The 14925-nt window shown below is 42.5% G+C and overlaps 2 protein-coding genes across 2 annotated transcripts; both read right to left on the reverse strand.

Annotated features, from left to right (window-relative positions):
* Nucleotides 1-1997: 1997 nt before the first annotated feature.
* LOC145493603 (protein CFDP2-like) lies at nucleotides 1998-6110 on the reverse strand. The gene is made up of 2 exons (XM_081473092.1): nucleotides 5650-6110; nucleotides 1998-2214 (listed from the first exon to the last, which is right to left on the reverse strand). Exons 1-2 carry the CDS (start codon nucleotides 6108-6110, stop codon nucleotides 1998-2000), a joined length of 678 nt encoding a protein of 225 aa, XP_081329218.1.
* Nucleotides 6111-10963: 4853 nt separating this feature from the next.
* LOC145492926 (octopamine receptor beta-1R-like) lies at nucleotides 10964-13944 on the reverse strand. Its single transcript, XM_081472302.1, has one exon. It carries the CDS (start codon nucleotides 13830-13832, stop codon nucleotides 12849-12851), a length of 984 nt encoding a protein of 327 aa, XP_081328428.1. The 5' UTR covers nucleotides 13833-13944; the 3' UTR covers nucleotides 10964-12848.
* Between the last annotated feature and the right edge of the window lie 981 nt (nucleotides 13945-14925).

The following is a 14925-nucleotide window of genomic DNA, read 5'->3' on the forward strand; positions in this document are numbered from 1 at the left end:
ACTTTTCTTTTGCAGGCTTTTATTTAGTAGAAAAATTCATTAATAGGTTAAGTGTCGCGAAAATGGCAACAATCATTTACGAAAGGGAAATGTGCCACGGCGAAGCCGCGCCAGCGGAGAACCATGGGTAGATAAATCTTCAACCTATGAATGCGAAAGAGTTCGACCATGACGTCACGAGGTGGGCTGTACACAAGCAACTTTTTTTTTTTAAAAATTCATTTTATCCTGGGAACGTTTATGAATATAAGAATACAGTTCGTAATTTGTGTCTTTCGTCTTCAATAGTTCATAATCTTGAATTAGTTTGAATTTGTGTAATTACTTCAATATTATATCTAACTTTCCTTATTATCAGAGTGATTTTATTGAACCCATGAAACAACATCTAACAATTAGTCAAAAATAACCAAACCAAACAAACGAAACCAGTGAAGGTAGTATCTCATAGTATATATATCTAACGGCGTACTAACTATTAATTCTGCCTTGAACAGACTCTGAAACCTAACCCCGCGAAGGACTACAGCGTCCCATCCAGGGAGAGGGGAAATTGTCCCAGTTGCTTCGTGCTACAGAAACTGGAGAAAAGAGCAGAGTTGATGGGCCACTTGACTTGAAAAAGACTTGAATGAGCCCAGTCATGGTATTTTGAATTGTTTTGGCCACGTACAAAATTATCTTTAATCGAAGGAAACCTGAAAATAATAGTTTACTAAGATAGAAAAACAACAAAGAGATAATAATAATAATAATAATAATAATAATAATAATAATAATAATAAACCACAGAGGAACAAGGATGGTTAAGGACGCAGAAGATTAACACGGATTACAAACGACGAATTTGAAAAATTTAGGCTAAACTTTTCAAGATGCGCAAACCGTGACGTAGCTCCTTTTGCCGTTTCACTAAAGGTCGGCTAACTATGATCTTTCGGTCGTTTTTTTTTTGACGCGATTTGACTCTATAAAAGTCTACTGAGATATTTAAAAGCTCGGTTCTTAATTTATTTTTTTACCTTAACAAGAGTGACTGATCGTTTCTTCTCGTAAAATTCAATTTTCCAGGGCTTCCAGGTTTGAATGAACAGTTGTATTTCACCACCCATCGCCAGTATCGAACCCAGAACCTCTCGCACGCTAACATCTCTCCCCTGCCGCCACACCACCAGCCTTACATACGGCTGGCGCGCGTAAAATGTGAATTGACCAATAAGGATTCAGAAGGCGGGGAAAAACTGTCAGTTAGTCAGTCATCCCCATAGCGCCGGCTGGCGCAAAGGGCGGCAACGAGGCTCCTCCATTCTGACCGATCTCATGCGGCCTTCTCGATTGTGTTCTAACATAGATGATGTTGTCTTAACACTTCCTCTATTGTCCTGCGCCATGTTGTTTTTGGTCTGCCCCTTTTCCGATTTCCTTCTGGTGTCCAATGTACAGCAGTCCTAGCGATAGAAGTTCCATCCTTCCGTAACACGTACCCAATCCACCTCAAAAGCCCCTTCTTCAGGATTGTTCTCATTTCATCCTGTTCAGTCTGTTGTAGAAGATTCTTATTTGAGATGGTTCTGTGCCAGAAAATGCGAGGGATTCTACGCAGGGAAGTTGTGTGGAAGCTGGACAGTTTGTCAAGATCTTGCTTAACCATCCTCCAGTCCTCAGAGCCATAAAGTAGTGTTGACAGTACACAGCTTCTGTAGATCTTAAGTTAAGTTCTTGTGCTATACTGACTCGATTTCCAAACCTGCTTCAGCCTCGCAATAGGCTGATCTTGCCTTGCTGAGTCTATATTTCTCGCCGATGTCACTGCTGGCGCCTCCATCATAGCAAATAGTGCTTCAAAGATAGTTGAAAGTGTGTACAAACTCTAAGTTGTGCTCCCCAACTCTTACAGGTTCCGCCACTCTGTTTCCAACATACATAACCCTCGATTTATCACAGTTAATTGCCAGTTCAGCCCGTTACTCAAAGGAGTTAAGCCTATTTGTTTTCTCCTAAATGTGTTGATGTGTGTGTGATATCAGAGCTATATCATCGGCATAGTTAAGGTCCTCAAGCGTTGAGAGCGACGCCCATCGGATCCCTCTGGCTTGGTCCTCCGTGGTACGTCGGAACACCCAGTCAATTGCAAGATTGAAAAGCAGGGCTGACATCACGCAGCCTTGACGTACCCCGGGCATAGCTTCAAGGCAGATGTCACTGGTAACTACACTGCAGGGAGAAAATTACGGTAAACAGCTGAATGATGTTCACAATATGAGTTGGAATGCCATAGGCCCTCAGGATCCTCCAGAGATTATCCCGGTGTATGCTGCCAAAAGCTCTACGAAAGTCAATAAAGTTGATGTAAAGACTGCGTTGTCATACTGAGCACTGTTCGATAATGTTCCTGAGAACAAATATCTAGTCAGTGCACCCTCTGCCTATTCTAAAACCAGCTTGTTCGTTCCTGAGAGTTTAGTCGACTGCTAATGTTATGCGCTGAATGAAGATCTTGCTGAAAATTTTGTTTGGAACTGATAACAGTGTTATCACTCTTCAGTTGTTGTGCTCAGAGAGACCACCCTTCCTAGGTATCTTGCTGATGACCCCCTTGGTCCGGTAAAGTGGAACCTTCTCCTGCTTGCATATCTCAGTGAAGAGTGGGAGGAGGATTTCTGCTGCTAAGTTGGGGTCTGCTTTGAATAACTCGGCATTGAGATTGTCCCAACCAGATGCTTCTCCGTTCTTCAACGTTTTAATAGCCGAGACGACCTCCTGCTTGGATGGCGGGTTGGTATCGATGTCCAAGTCTGCTGTTGCTCCTTGATTGCCAACTGGTGCATCAGGTCTTTGCTTAGCGTCTCTTTGAAATGCTCGGCCCACCTAAGCTTCCCGCTCCTTGTGTGTCGTCAACAGCTCCTTGATCAGTGTGTTAGTTCTAAATCATCTTTATATATGATGTTGGTGATACTGTACAGCGCCCCTTGTTGATTGTCTGCCGCTGCCTTCTCAGCTGCATTAGCAAGCTCATCCTGGTGGTTGCGTTTGTCCTTTCTCACTAACCTTTTAAGTTTGATGTTAGTCTTTTAGTATCGGGCTTTTAGACTCTTTTTAAGCCTCCTTGACTTTGCATCTGACAACTCACTTTTTCTTTAAAGTTCTTCTCTCTTCGATCACAGTCCATGTCCCTGGAGTTATCCACTCTTTACGCCGCTTCTTCTTACAACCAATGGTCTTTTTGCTGCACTTAGTATACAGATTCACTACATTCTTCTAGTGCTTGTATATGGCATTCCCTCCGTCTCCCTGTATATCACCTTCTGTACCGTCTCCATTCACTTCAACAGTCAGGGCTTGAAATCTGTTACGCAATTGTTGGATGAAGGTCTTCTTCAGTGCATGGTTTTTCACCATACTGACGTCGAATCGTAGTATCATTTTCACTGGTGGTATGGTCCATTCCGTTTTAACTCCAGCTTTATTTCAGCAGTTACAAGGTGGTGGTGGTCAGCCACATCTGCCCCTCTCCGCACCTTAACATCTCTCAGCGAGCCTCGCCACTTGCCATTAATTAACAAGTGATCAATTTGATTCTTGTCTCGTACTATTGGGGAACACTAGGTCAGCTTGTGGATGGTTTTATTTGGGAAATGGTTACCTCCTGTACGGGCCCAGTAAAACGACGAACACTCGCAGAATTCGACATAGCAATTTAATCCGCAGTATTACATCGGGACTTGTGATCCGACTCTTCAAGCAACAGAAAAAACACACACGCAACAACAACTAACACCTACACCCACTCGCATATAATTTAAATGTTCTATAGTCTCTTGGGACGTCTGATTGCACGCCCATAACGTGTCCTGTATTTGTCGTCTTTGTCGGCTTCAACACCTGCAATCACCAAGTTGTTGGTGCTGCGGAATTCCACCAGCATTTCACCATTACTGTTCATTACACCGCATCAGGAGCCATAATCGGGGATGGAGACCGTAAGCGCGCGCCATTTCTAGTATTGGGGTTGTCCCCATGATATGGGACAATTTTTCTATTTTTAGAACAAATTGCGCCATCAAGTGCGGCAGACGCGCGTACATGCTGCGAGGATTTGTCCGGATGTAGCGCGGGGAAATGGCGTCCGAAATTCCCGAAATGTTTGATGCTTTTGGCCCACAACTCAATACTTTCCTGTCTGTTGGAATTTTGCTTCAGTGTTTTCGTCGTAAGCTGCTCCAGTTTGAGTGAAGTAAGACAGTGTCAAATTTAGTTTTGTGCCGCTTTATATCACTGACTAGGTTGTGTTCCGCAGCTTCTTTTACAAGGGCTCCACATTACTCCACTCTAAGTTTCACAGCTTTTCCAAAACACAGCAAAACACTAGTTGTATATATTTGGATATGGCAGCGTTTCAGGACTTCAAAGTTTCCCTCCTCTTGCCACACGCTTGCGAGGATTTCACCAGAGTCTATCTCGACCGAACAGTAAAAGAAAATAATTGCAAGTTTGAGTTTCGCCTGAATTGTAAGCAACGCTTGATGTTTTATCAAGGCCCAATAAGCGACAATAAAGTTTATGTGTGTAGATGTTGCTCAGTTTTGTTTGTGTAAAAATCCAATAAATTGTCTGTTGTCGATGAATAAGAGCCCCGCCGATGCGTGTTTTGCACAGTCAGTAAAACATGACAAATTGGACTTCCCCACTTTCGAGTGAAAACGTACATTGAACTCATGTATCTCTAGTTTTTAAATATGTTTAAGGTTGATAAATGTTTGAGAACATATTAAAAGCTAAGCTGAAAATATGTGAATACAGCAAAAATGATCAGCTTTCTTTAATCAACTCGAATAGTCACGGTACTTGAATAAAGATTTCGATTTTGTTGGTTGAGTTATCAGAACTCCTTGTCTATTTTATTTTCGCAGTGTAAAATTTCACTATGTTCAGTTAAAGAAACACTCATGATGTTAGTAGCCTTTTGGCGTTGGTGAAAATTGTTGCAGCATCTCGGCACAAAAGACAGCGAAAGAAATCTTTGTCAAGATTTGTTGACAATTGAAAACACCGACTCGGACTTGAAAGTGCACGCGCTGCACTATGTGAATGAGCTACTTGTACGCGTCAGACTTTCCTTTCAAAAACTCTTGCAAACTCGCCAAACAAACAGAAACAATAAGAAACTATCAAAACAGGGTTTGGTTATGATTTAGCATAGTTTGGGGGACTCACAAGTTAACTCGATACCAGTGTAAAGACTTTTCTTACATAACTTTTCTTTATAGAACAAGCGCAAAAGCTTACGCGTATAACTAGCGCGAGCATTCATTCACAGCGCGAAATCGAAGTCATGTTTTCGACCTTGACAAACTCACCTTTTCCATTAGCTCAGAGCATAAAACTACATATAAGAGCCCTGGTTCTTATTCCCTGGTTTCTTCCCTGCCATCGCTGTGAAAAATCTGCCGGAGAATCTCGCAACTCTCACCATTTGATCACGCAACGTGACAACATCCACGCGAGAGCCCCCGACATATGCGTGGATCCGCGCGGATATATGACGTCAGGATGGCGCAATTTGTTCTAAAAATAGCAAAATTGTCCCATATCATAGATGCGCACGGATCTCAAGACTTACGGTCTCCGTCCCCGATTATGGCTCCTGACCGCATCCATGCCTCCCCATTTTTTTCATAGTTGTTTTTCTCTGTGCCGACTTTTGCATTCATATCACCCGTAATGAGGAGTAGATCTTGGTTGGGAATCTTCGACAATTCAGCTTGCAGGGTGTTGTAGAACTGCTTCTCTACATCATCATCAGCGTCGTTCGTGAGAACATGACATTGGATTACAGAGAAGTTGGTGCGTCTTCCACAAAATCTGGCCTTTATTATTTTACTACTGATTGGTTTCCATTCAAGTAATGATTTTTCCACCCCGCTCTGAAGGATTATGGCGACACGTTCACGATGATAGTTATCCTCACGACCAGAAAAGAGTACAGTTTCTCCTGTGCTGGTTTTTAGAGATTCCAAGGCAGTCCACCTCGTTCCACTCACCCCCAGAATATTCAGTTTATATTGTCTCAACTCTCTGGTAACCTGTGCCAGCTTCCCTGCCTCAAACATTGTTCTTACATTCCAGAAACCAAGACGTATCTTCGTTTTGGTGTTCAGGACTTTCGTTTTCAGTAGGTTTTCGCTGTTGACAGTCATAAAAGTCAGAGACTCCAAAAGTCCATCACAACCAGTTGTAGGGTCTACCTCTGTTGTCGTTTCCGTAGCATGTGCAGTGTTTTATGGGGTAAGGTCACTGGCCTTACGCCCAACCCCCAAACCTGGAGGATCTTGGGATCGTTCTTTGTCTGGCCTCTACCCTCTGACCCTTCCGGTATGGGTGACCCTGCCGGAAGTAGAAGATTCCTGCCGGCATAGCTTTCAGGGTCATGGAAAAATACAAGCCGGCTCACCCCTAACAAGGACACGATCCCACCGAGGCAGAGGGGAAAACTGTACTGTTCTGATATCAAAGGCATTGCAGTCGGGCAACTTCTCTCCCTGCAGACGGCATTTGACATTCACGAAAAGGAATTTAGAATTCCAAAAACCACATCTGACTGTAAGTTGCGAAAAATATGAAACATTTTGTGTCTCCAAGCTTTTAATTGGTGCCAAAAATGGGTCGCCCGCCTCCGGTAACTCACTCGTAGTTCCTCGAGTGTCGCCTGGTGGGAAAATAGTTGTTTTACTTTGGACAAAATATGTTGTTCCTGGTCAAATTAAACTCAGAAATTTCGATTTAACTATTAGAAGAGGCCAAAGCGGAAGTAGGGGCACCTAGGGACCTCACAGTCCCCATCTCTTTGGAGGTGCCTCATAGTGGTGTGGGGGTGTACTCAGGTCGAAAGTTGGGTGGAAACACTCCAATGCCTCCTGAGGCTAATAGGTGCACATGAAGCTAACCGGGTTAGCCACCCATCAAGTGGATAAAGGCGGTTACGGAAACTAACACTACAGCCACACCTTTCCCGGACGGTCCCACAGGATTGGAACGGCAATTAACTTTTACCCATTCTAACAACAACACAGGGGGGCCAACTATGACGTCCTCAAGGCCGAAGCTATTGTCCGCCAGGTACCTACCGTACCCGAATCGGGACATGGAATGTACAAACCATGTATCAAACGGCGACCTTAAGGCGAAGGTGAGCTCAGACAATAGGAATCGGGAAGCATCTATAGGGAATCACGGTGAAGGACTGGTCATTGAGAATGGCGAAATGTTCTGTGACTTCTGTGCATCAAAAATGAGCTTGTAATCGGGGGAACACTCTTCCCACAGAAGAGATCCCACAAGCTTACGTAGAGATCCCCTGACGGGACCTCTACCATGTGGCTATAAGCAGAACATGCATGGAGGAGCTCGCTACAAGACACTACGGTGAAACGTAGTACAGATACAGGATCAGACCACCACCTAGTTGTGGCTGAGGTCAAGATAAAGTTGTTGGCCCTGAAGAAGCCTAATCGCTTAGGTCAGCACGAAGAAAACACTGCACATACAGGTACAGAGACCAAAGTGTAAGGGAGGAGTTTGTCATTGCACTGGGCAACAGGTATGATGCCTTCTACAATGTATCGGATGAAAAAGAGGACGCAGAGCTAGATGTTGAGCAGGAGTGGAGCAAGATCAAAGAAATATACTCATCGACCTGCGAAGAAGTACTTGGAAAGGCCAGGAGAGAGAGGAAGGCATGGATGAGTGAGGACACCTGAAAACTTGCTGAGGAGAGACGTGCACTGAAGCCAAAGCTAGAAGCTGCAAATACGAGAAAGCAGAAGTTGGCTGGAACGAACATGTACAACAAAAAGAATCACGGGGTGAAGAGAAGCTGAAGGAAGGACAAGAGGAGGAGAATTGATGAACTTTCATAAGACTGCTTAGTGAGTGAAGACCTGTCCAGAGCAAACCCGGGTAAGGATAAAAACGGGGAGGTCCTGACCAGGTCATATTACAAACTTAACCGATGGAAGGAATACTTCCAGGAAGTCTTGAACAGGCCAGCACCAGAGATCCGTAGGATCTTACTGAAGGGCCACCGTTAGGAATGGAACAATGGGCTATATCTGGTTGTTGTAGACTTTGAAAAGGCCTTTGATTCTGTGGATCGGGAGCTGCTCTGGAAGATCTTGCAATACCAAGGGATCCCTGAGAAAATCGTGAGGATGATCCGGGTCTTAAACAATGGTCTGCAAGCAAGGGTCTTTCGTGATGGTGATATGACAGAGCCCTTCAGCATGAGTACAGGAGTCCGCTAGGGGTGGCTGCTCAGCCCCTCGTCGCGCTAGATTGGGTATCTCGTCAAGCCTTTGGTGATAATGAGACAGAAATCCCAATTACCCTGCTGCAGAAGTTAAAGAACTTGAACTTTGCAGACGACATAGTTTTGCTGAGCCAGAAGATCGACCACACGCGTCAGAAGGTCGAGGCACTGCAAGAACAAGCTGCCAGGATCGGGCTCAAGGTAAATGCAACCAAAACCAAGGAGATGAGGATTCGGTCCCCAGCAAAGACTGGCAACATCAGCCGTGCAGGAGAGATCCTGGAGGGGGTAACAACCTTCCTACACCTAAGCAGCATTATCACCGCCATTGGCGGCCCTGAGGAAGATGTTGGGGCTAGGTGCAGGAAAGTACAAGCTGCTTTCCTCAGTTTAGTCCAATATGGAGATCAAAGTTCACCTCTACGAAGATAAGGGTCTTCAATTCCATCGTGAAGTCGGTTCTGCTTTGTGGATCCGAGACCTGGAGACTAACAAAGAAAATCATAGCCCAGCTCCAAACCTAGACTACGAGTAGTCCCTCTTTCGCTTAGTCCGTCGCGCGTGACGCGAAAGAACACCGGGAGAAAAAAATGGCCGCGCGAAATACTGGGGACGAGGAGCTAGCTCCGTGAGCGGGCAAGATGAATCAAATCCTGCCCTGTGATTGGCTACCCGAGCGGGCAAGATGGAGCTATCTTACCCGCCCGAGACTACCCGCCGCGTCCCGAAAGAACAATTTCTCCGAAAGCCAAATAATAAATCCTTTATTGACCAAGCTTGTTCGTTCAAGATGGTTTGATATTGGCCTCGTTCTTTTTTTTGCGAGTTTATGGACCTCGACTCCGACACACACATAAAAAGAACGGCCAATATCCAGCCATCTTGACCTCACACTTGGTCAATAACCCATATGGGATGTCATGGAATCAAGTGAAACGGACCCACAAAACCGGGTCCGATGGAAAGCCGCAGTGGAGTCCCTACGCTCCGGCATCGACCGTTTACGAAAAGAAAATCAGTTTCGCCGTGCGGAGTTTCGCCAAATAGTTATGATAATAAACAGGGTAAACAAGTGACAACGACGACGCCAAGGGTGACGCCTAGTCAAAAGGAATTTATAGTGGAGCTACAGCGCTCGAAGCGCGCTTTTCCGGGGGAACTAGAAAACTATTTGTTTACAATATGCAGTTTACAACAACTTCGACAAAGCGACTCAATTGTTTATATTGCTAAGATAATGAAATTTATTACATGTCTCACAGCATGGTTTCAGCTCACAAAGACGTCACAACTCCTATTGAAATAAGCTTATTTCGCCGAAGCAACCTGATCATATTTATAGAAAACGCGACGAAAGTTCTAAAACAAAGAGTCGCGTACCGGAATTTGGCAGTTCATTTCAGTGTGAATCTTCCAGGCAGACCTGAACTTCCAGCCAAAGTTGTGAAGACTGAATTGAAATAATCTTTTCGCCACCATTCTCTATTCCTGGCTTGCTCTACTTCTCGGCGTTCCCGACTTAAGCTTATGTTTTGCCTCCATTCTCTATTCCTCGCTTGCTTTCTTTCGTGGCGTTCCTCGCTTTTATTTTGCCTCCATTCGCTATTCCTGGCAGGTTCCGCCTCGCATCGTTCTTCGTTTCTATATATTTTGCCTCCTTTCTCTCGCCCTCGTCCGCTCTGCTTCACGGCATTGCATAGAACAGATATCAGTTAATTTTATTTTTTAAATGGAGAAATTTTTTGTTTTAGGAAACAACCGTTTCGCTAAAAAAAAACTCTCTCTTTCTAAATGATTAATGCGATTTTCATCCTGTCGGTTTTGGCCGATAACCTCAGGTCTTAAAATAATAAAACCGTATTTGCGAATACTGCCAGACGAGTATTGAAGTTTTTTTATTTTGTTAGTAGGGATAACCGCTTCGCAGACTGCTAAAATTTCTTCTGTTACGGTTGGAAACCAAGAAAGGTCAAGAAACCATCATTGAAGCTTTGAAAAGGAACAGGATTTGGTAAGCGTATAATATTGACACTCGTACGTGGTGATTTGCATATCGTGTTTACAAAGCATGGAGATTTCCTCGTTTTGTTTGTTCAGTTTCTTCGGTTTGGAGAAATACTTGGTTGAACACCGCGAGTTGTTGAAATATTGGTCGTTTTCCGGCCTCAAAATGCATTTCGTGGCTTTACCTCGAACGAACACTTAGTTCATTCGGCCATCCTTCGTTGAGACAAAATCCCTGGGGGGAAGACTCCTATGTGAAAAAATCTGGGATGCTCCTCGGAAAATTGAATTAAGCCCCCAAAGTAGACCAATCTGGGCGTAGCTCGAGCTTTATTTGACCCCTAAAAGGTACCACTTAAAACTGAACAGGCTTGATTACCAGCTGCTGTGCAGGAAAGGAGCCCGCGCTAGCAGACCGGACTCGAGACCGGGGAAAATCGAGCCTAAAAACAGAAATAAGAGCATTTTTTATTGCTATATCTTCGAGTGCACCCTAAGAGAAGCATTAACAGCTAAAACTAGTGGCGTTTCGTCATAAACACCCTAAGTGAGACCAGAATCCTTGATTTATACCCCTAAGGGAGACGACGAGCATCCCCGACCTCTTCATATGTGAGTCGCCCCCCCCCCCCCCCGGGAACGGGATTTGCTATTTGATTCTCAGATGTGGTGGTATCACTGATATGCATTTTGTGTTTATGTAGTTTTCTTGCTTCTTTTTGTTGCTGTTGTTCAATTCATTCAGTTTGGTGATCATGACATGCTTGTTGGTGAATTTCTCTGAAGGTTATTGAGTCGAGTAGATGATTAGTATTCTATGGGAGCTCCGCTTTTAGGCTTGGCTAAATTTATATATTATTTTTCCTTCGAATTTCGAAATTATCAAGATCTGTTCGGTCTATAATTTGTTCAAACTGAACATGTAATGACAATGATCGATTCGAAAAGAAAAAACGAAAAATTAGTCGTCATTGTCCTGGGTTCGAAACCTCTTCTGTGCCGCTAGTTGGAGTCAGTTCGGTCTTCCTGAAATCAACCCCTCACTCTTTGTGAATACCCAACTCGGCAGTCTTCAATCAGTTGGGATTTTTAAACAAGTTTTCAGAGGTTTTAGTCTATGAGAAGGAATAACAACATTTGTTTGCTTATTTCAGTGTACCGAATGAAACTCCTCGACACCAAGGGATTGATTGATTGATTGGTTGGTTTCTTTATTTATTCTATTTGTAATGCCATGTCATACTAAACAAATTAGTATAAGTAATAGCACGGCAGGCTGTCCAATTCGGAATTAATTCGATGAAAAAATTCCCGAGGAGTGACAAAACTGGACGAACCCGGAGGCAGAGTCCAATTTGGCAATAAGAAGAATGTTTTGAATGAAATTATTTCCAAATTGGACCAGGATGTTGCTGTATTACCTGTCATTATATTGCGTGGGGAGCCGTCCAAATTACTTGTTATAATTTCGACATTACCAAAACTAAATATTAATTTCGAGAGATTTCAAAATTAGGCAACTTCAACAACGATGACACTAACACCGAGGAATAGCGAAATAAAAAATGAATTTATATTTTACCTTCGAATTGAATTTCGCCGTTGTCTAGATCTGTTCACTGCTCTTACATTGGTCTTAGAACTCGCCCAACGTTCAATTCCATATAAAGATACGAAAATTTCAAGTTCCCCAAAATACGCAGAACTTCATCGTTTCACGTCGCTAGGGAACTTAAGTAACGACAACGATAAAGCTGAGGACAGCGCTTCGTAAAAACGAATTTATAGTTAAACTGAATTGTCTAGATGTGTTTAGCGCGCCAATTACTCACAGAAAAATGTAAATGCCAGCATTAAATTTCAAATGGAAATAAGAAACATTAGCCGCCGGCGTTCGCACTCTCCACAATACGCAGAATTTAGTTATTTCGCGTTGTTGTCTTGCAAAAGACGGCTAAGAAATGTACAAAGATTTATAACGCACGTACACAGCCATTGTTCTCCTAATTAAACCTTTTATTTAGTTGTTTCCTCTTCGTCGTCACCGTTCGTGGTTTGGTCCCTATTAATAAAATGACAAATAATTGCGCACAACGGGGAACGCGCTTTTTCAGGATTTTGAGGCATGTTGTAATTATAAATTAAACCTGAATACTGAAATAAAAAGACTGTTAATTGTAGTAGCCATGACGATATTCCATATTCGTTTTCTGTGACAAGTATTTCAAACTACTTCTAGGTTACAAAACTTGAAATTTTTTTGACATGTATTCCTTCGGGATTTTAACGCAATAGTAATATTTATATTACGCTTCAGCCCCGCTCAGCCCCGTTCGCGTGTAAATGTTAGTATGAAGAAAAACTGACTTTACAATTAAGCCATAAAGGTAAAACATTGAAATATTTACTGCAACATGAGCGTTAAAGATGGCAACAGACTTCTACTGATTCGATATGGTACATCAGTTTCGTTCTCAAACAAAATTCACTGATCAGCAGTAGCAATGTTGCTGAGTGTTCGCAGGTGAAACTCAAATTTCTAAAAATGAGTATCACGACGCGAGTGAACTGTTAGACGAACACTGTTGCTCCAGCCTTCGATGTCGCTGTTCAGTGTAGCGTCATTTCCTTGTGGCTTGAAAAAAATACTTCGTATTGTGTTCATGACAGCGCGTCGAATGTTTCTCATCTTCCAGCAGTAAACTAAAGGATTTAAAGACGAATTAAGAAACAACAGAGTCCAAGAAAAGTAGTAAAATCTAAACATGGGAATGGTATATGCATTGTGCGACAACAAATTAAGAAGTAACCTACAATACTCTGGAAGATAACAAATTAAAAATACAAGATAAATGTAAAATGTACCGACGGCAGATTTTCTCTGCCTCGCAGCATTCGTTCGTTCTCCATTCCGTGTTTCTTGTTGCGGTACTTGCAGAACGTTAATCTGGTTTGTGTGTCGTCGCACAGTGATATATATTTTGCAATAAATAATTGCTGTACAAATAAAACAAAGACCCATCGTGACGGCTAAAACTACACGGGTTATCTCGTTGATTGGGATGAAACGGAACGCCAGTATAAATGAAAGAATTATACTGAACACCCATATTGAGATCACCACTGCAACAACACGCTTGTGAGTCACAAGTGCCTGGTATCTGAGATGAAGCTGAATCGCTAAGAGCCTGTCTACACTTATGGCCACAACGCCAAAGAATGAGGTCCAACTAAATATATGTGTGAAGAAGGAATACAAAGGGCCAGTGAAACTAGGGAGGAGCGTGTTTTTTAACAGCATGACCATAATTCCGATGTTAAAAGGTTGAGCCACTAATCCAACAGCAAGATCAGAAACAGCCAGACTTAGAAGCAGTGCTTTTAGAGGCTTTGGCAGCGATAGGGTTTTTCTCATGGCGTGGATTGTTAAAATGTTCAACATGATGGCGGTGTAGGAAGAAAAGGCGTTGATCACACAGTTAACAACGTACGTCGAAAAGAACGGGCTTTCAGTTGCTGCCATTGTTAAGCCTGTAATTTATAACAGAAATGTTGAGCCTGACCGTGAAATGTAGCGTAGATCAGTCTTCCCTCGAGCATCAGACGGTTTAAGATCGTTAAGCGTTTAAAGCCGCTTAAATTGACTACTTCCCTTTTTGAACCGATAAAACTGGCTTCAAAATTGCCACCTGTTTGCTGCAAAGGAAACAAATGTCCAAAACAGATGCAAATTTGTTGTACTATTGTATTATTTACATGTAATAATTTCACCTTGAAGAGATCAGGTAAATCTATTCTTATACTATTGTTTAAATGGTTTAATTTTGGGTTTCTTCCTCAATTAATCTATCCATCTATCTTTTTACAAATGTGTTACTACAAGGAGAATTTTGCTGTTTTAGGGGGAAAATTGTTGAGATTCGTTGTTATATCTCGTTTTTAATATATATGAAAATTAGAACGAATTTCCAACCCTTTATTTGCATGACAAAAAAACAAAACATCTTAATTCGAATCCTAGGTCACGATTTTTCGAAACATCGCAATGGGAAGCCAGACTACAACCGTGAATTATATTTTAGACCGATTTCTACTTTCTATTTATTAAACTGATTCATTAAAATCGCCGAAAACAACAAAATATAATGTAAATAAAGTTTTGCAAGGAAACGAATTGTTGCTGGAACAGCATTTTAATGAAGAGCAGATGGTAGTGAAATTAAATTAGTTGCTGTCACTCTAATTGATCAAGAAAAACTAGTTGCCACAGGTACATTGTATTATTTATTGACGTTCACTGCTTGCTTCGTAAATTGTAAACTTTATCATCCTCCTTTGAAAATAAAACCACCGCTATAATCAGCCAAACTTTTAAGCCATTAACAAGGACAACAAGATGTTAAGTTCTGTGACAGGCTAACCCGTGTGTCTAGACAATTAGGCCTGCCTTTTATTTGAACTTCAGCACTTGTCTTTAAAGCCATTAGCAACCTTTCAAAAAAGCCTGTTAAGTGGCGATCGATTGCACGCAAAAGGCCGCTTAACAGGAGCGAAAAACAACCCATCATCGAGGCCACATTATATCCTGCTCTTTTTCCCAGTTTTAATTCTGGGAT

The sequence above is a fragment of the Orbicella franksi genome, chromosome 7 (assembly GCF_964199315.1).
Source record: "Orbicella franksi chromosome 7, jaOrbFran1.1, whole genome shotgun sequence".
In the NCBI taxonomy this organism is placed as follows: Eukaryota; Metazoa; Cnidaria; class Anthozoa; order Scleractinia; family Merulinidae; genus Orbicella; species Orbicella franksi.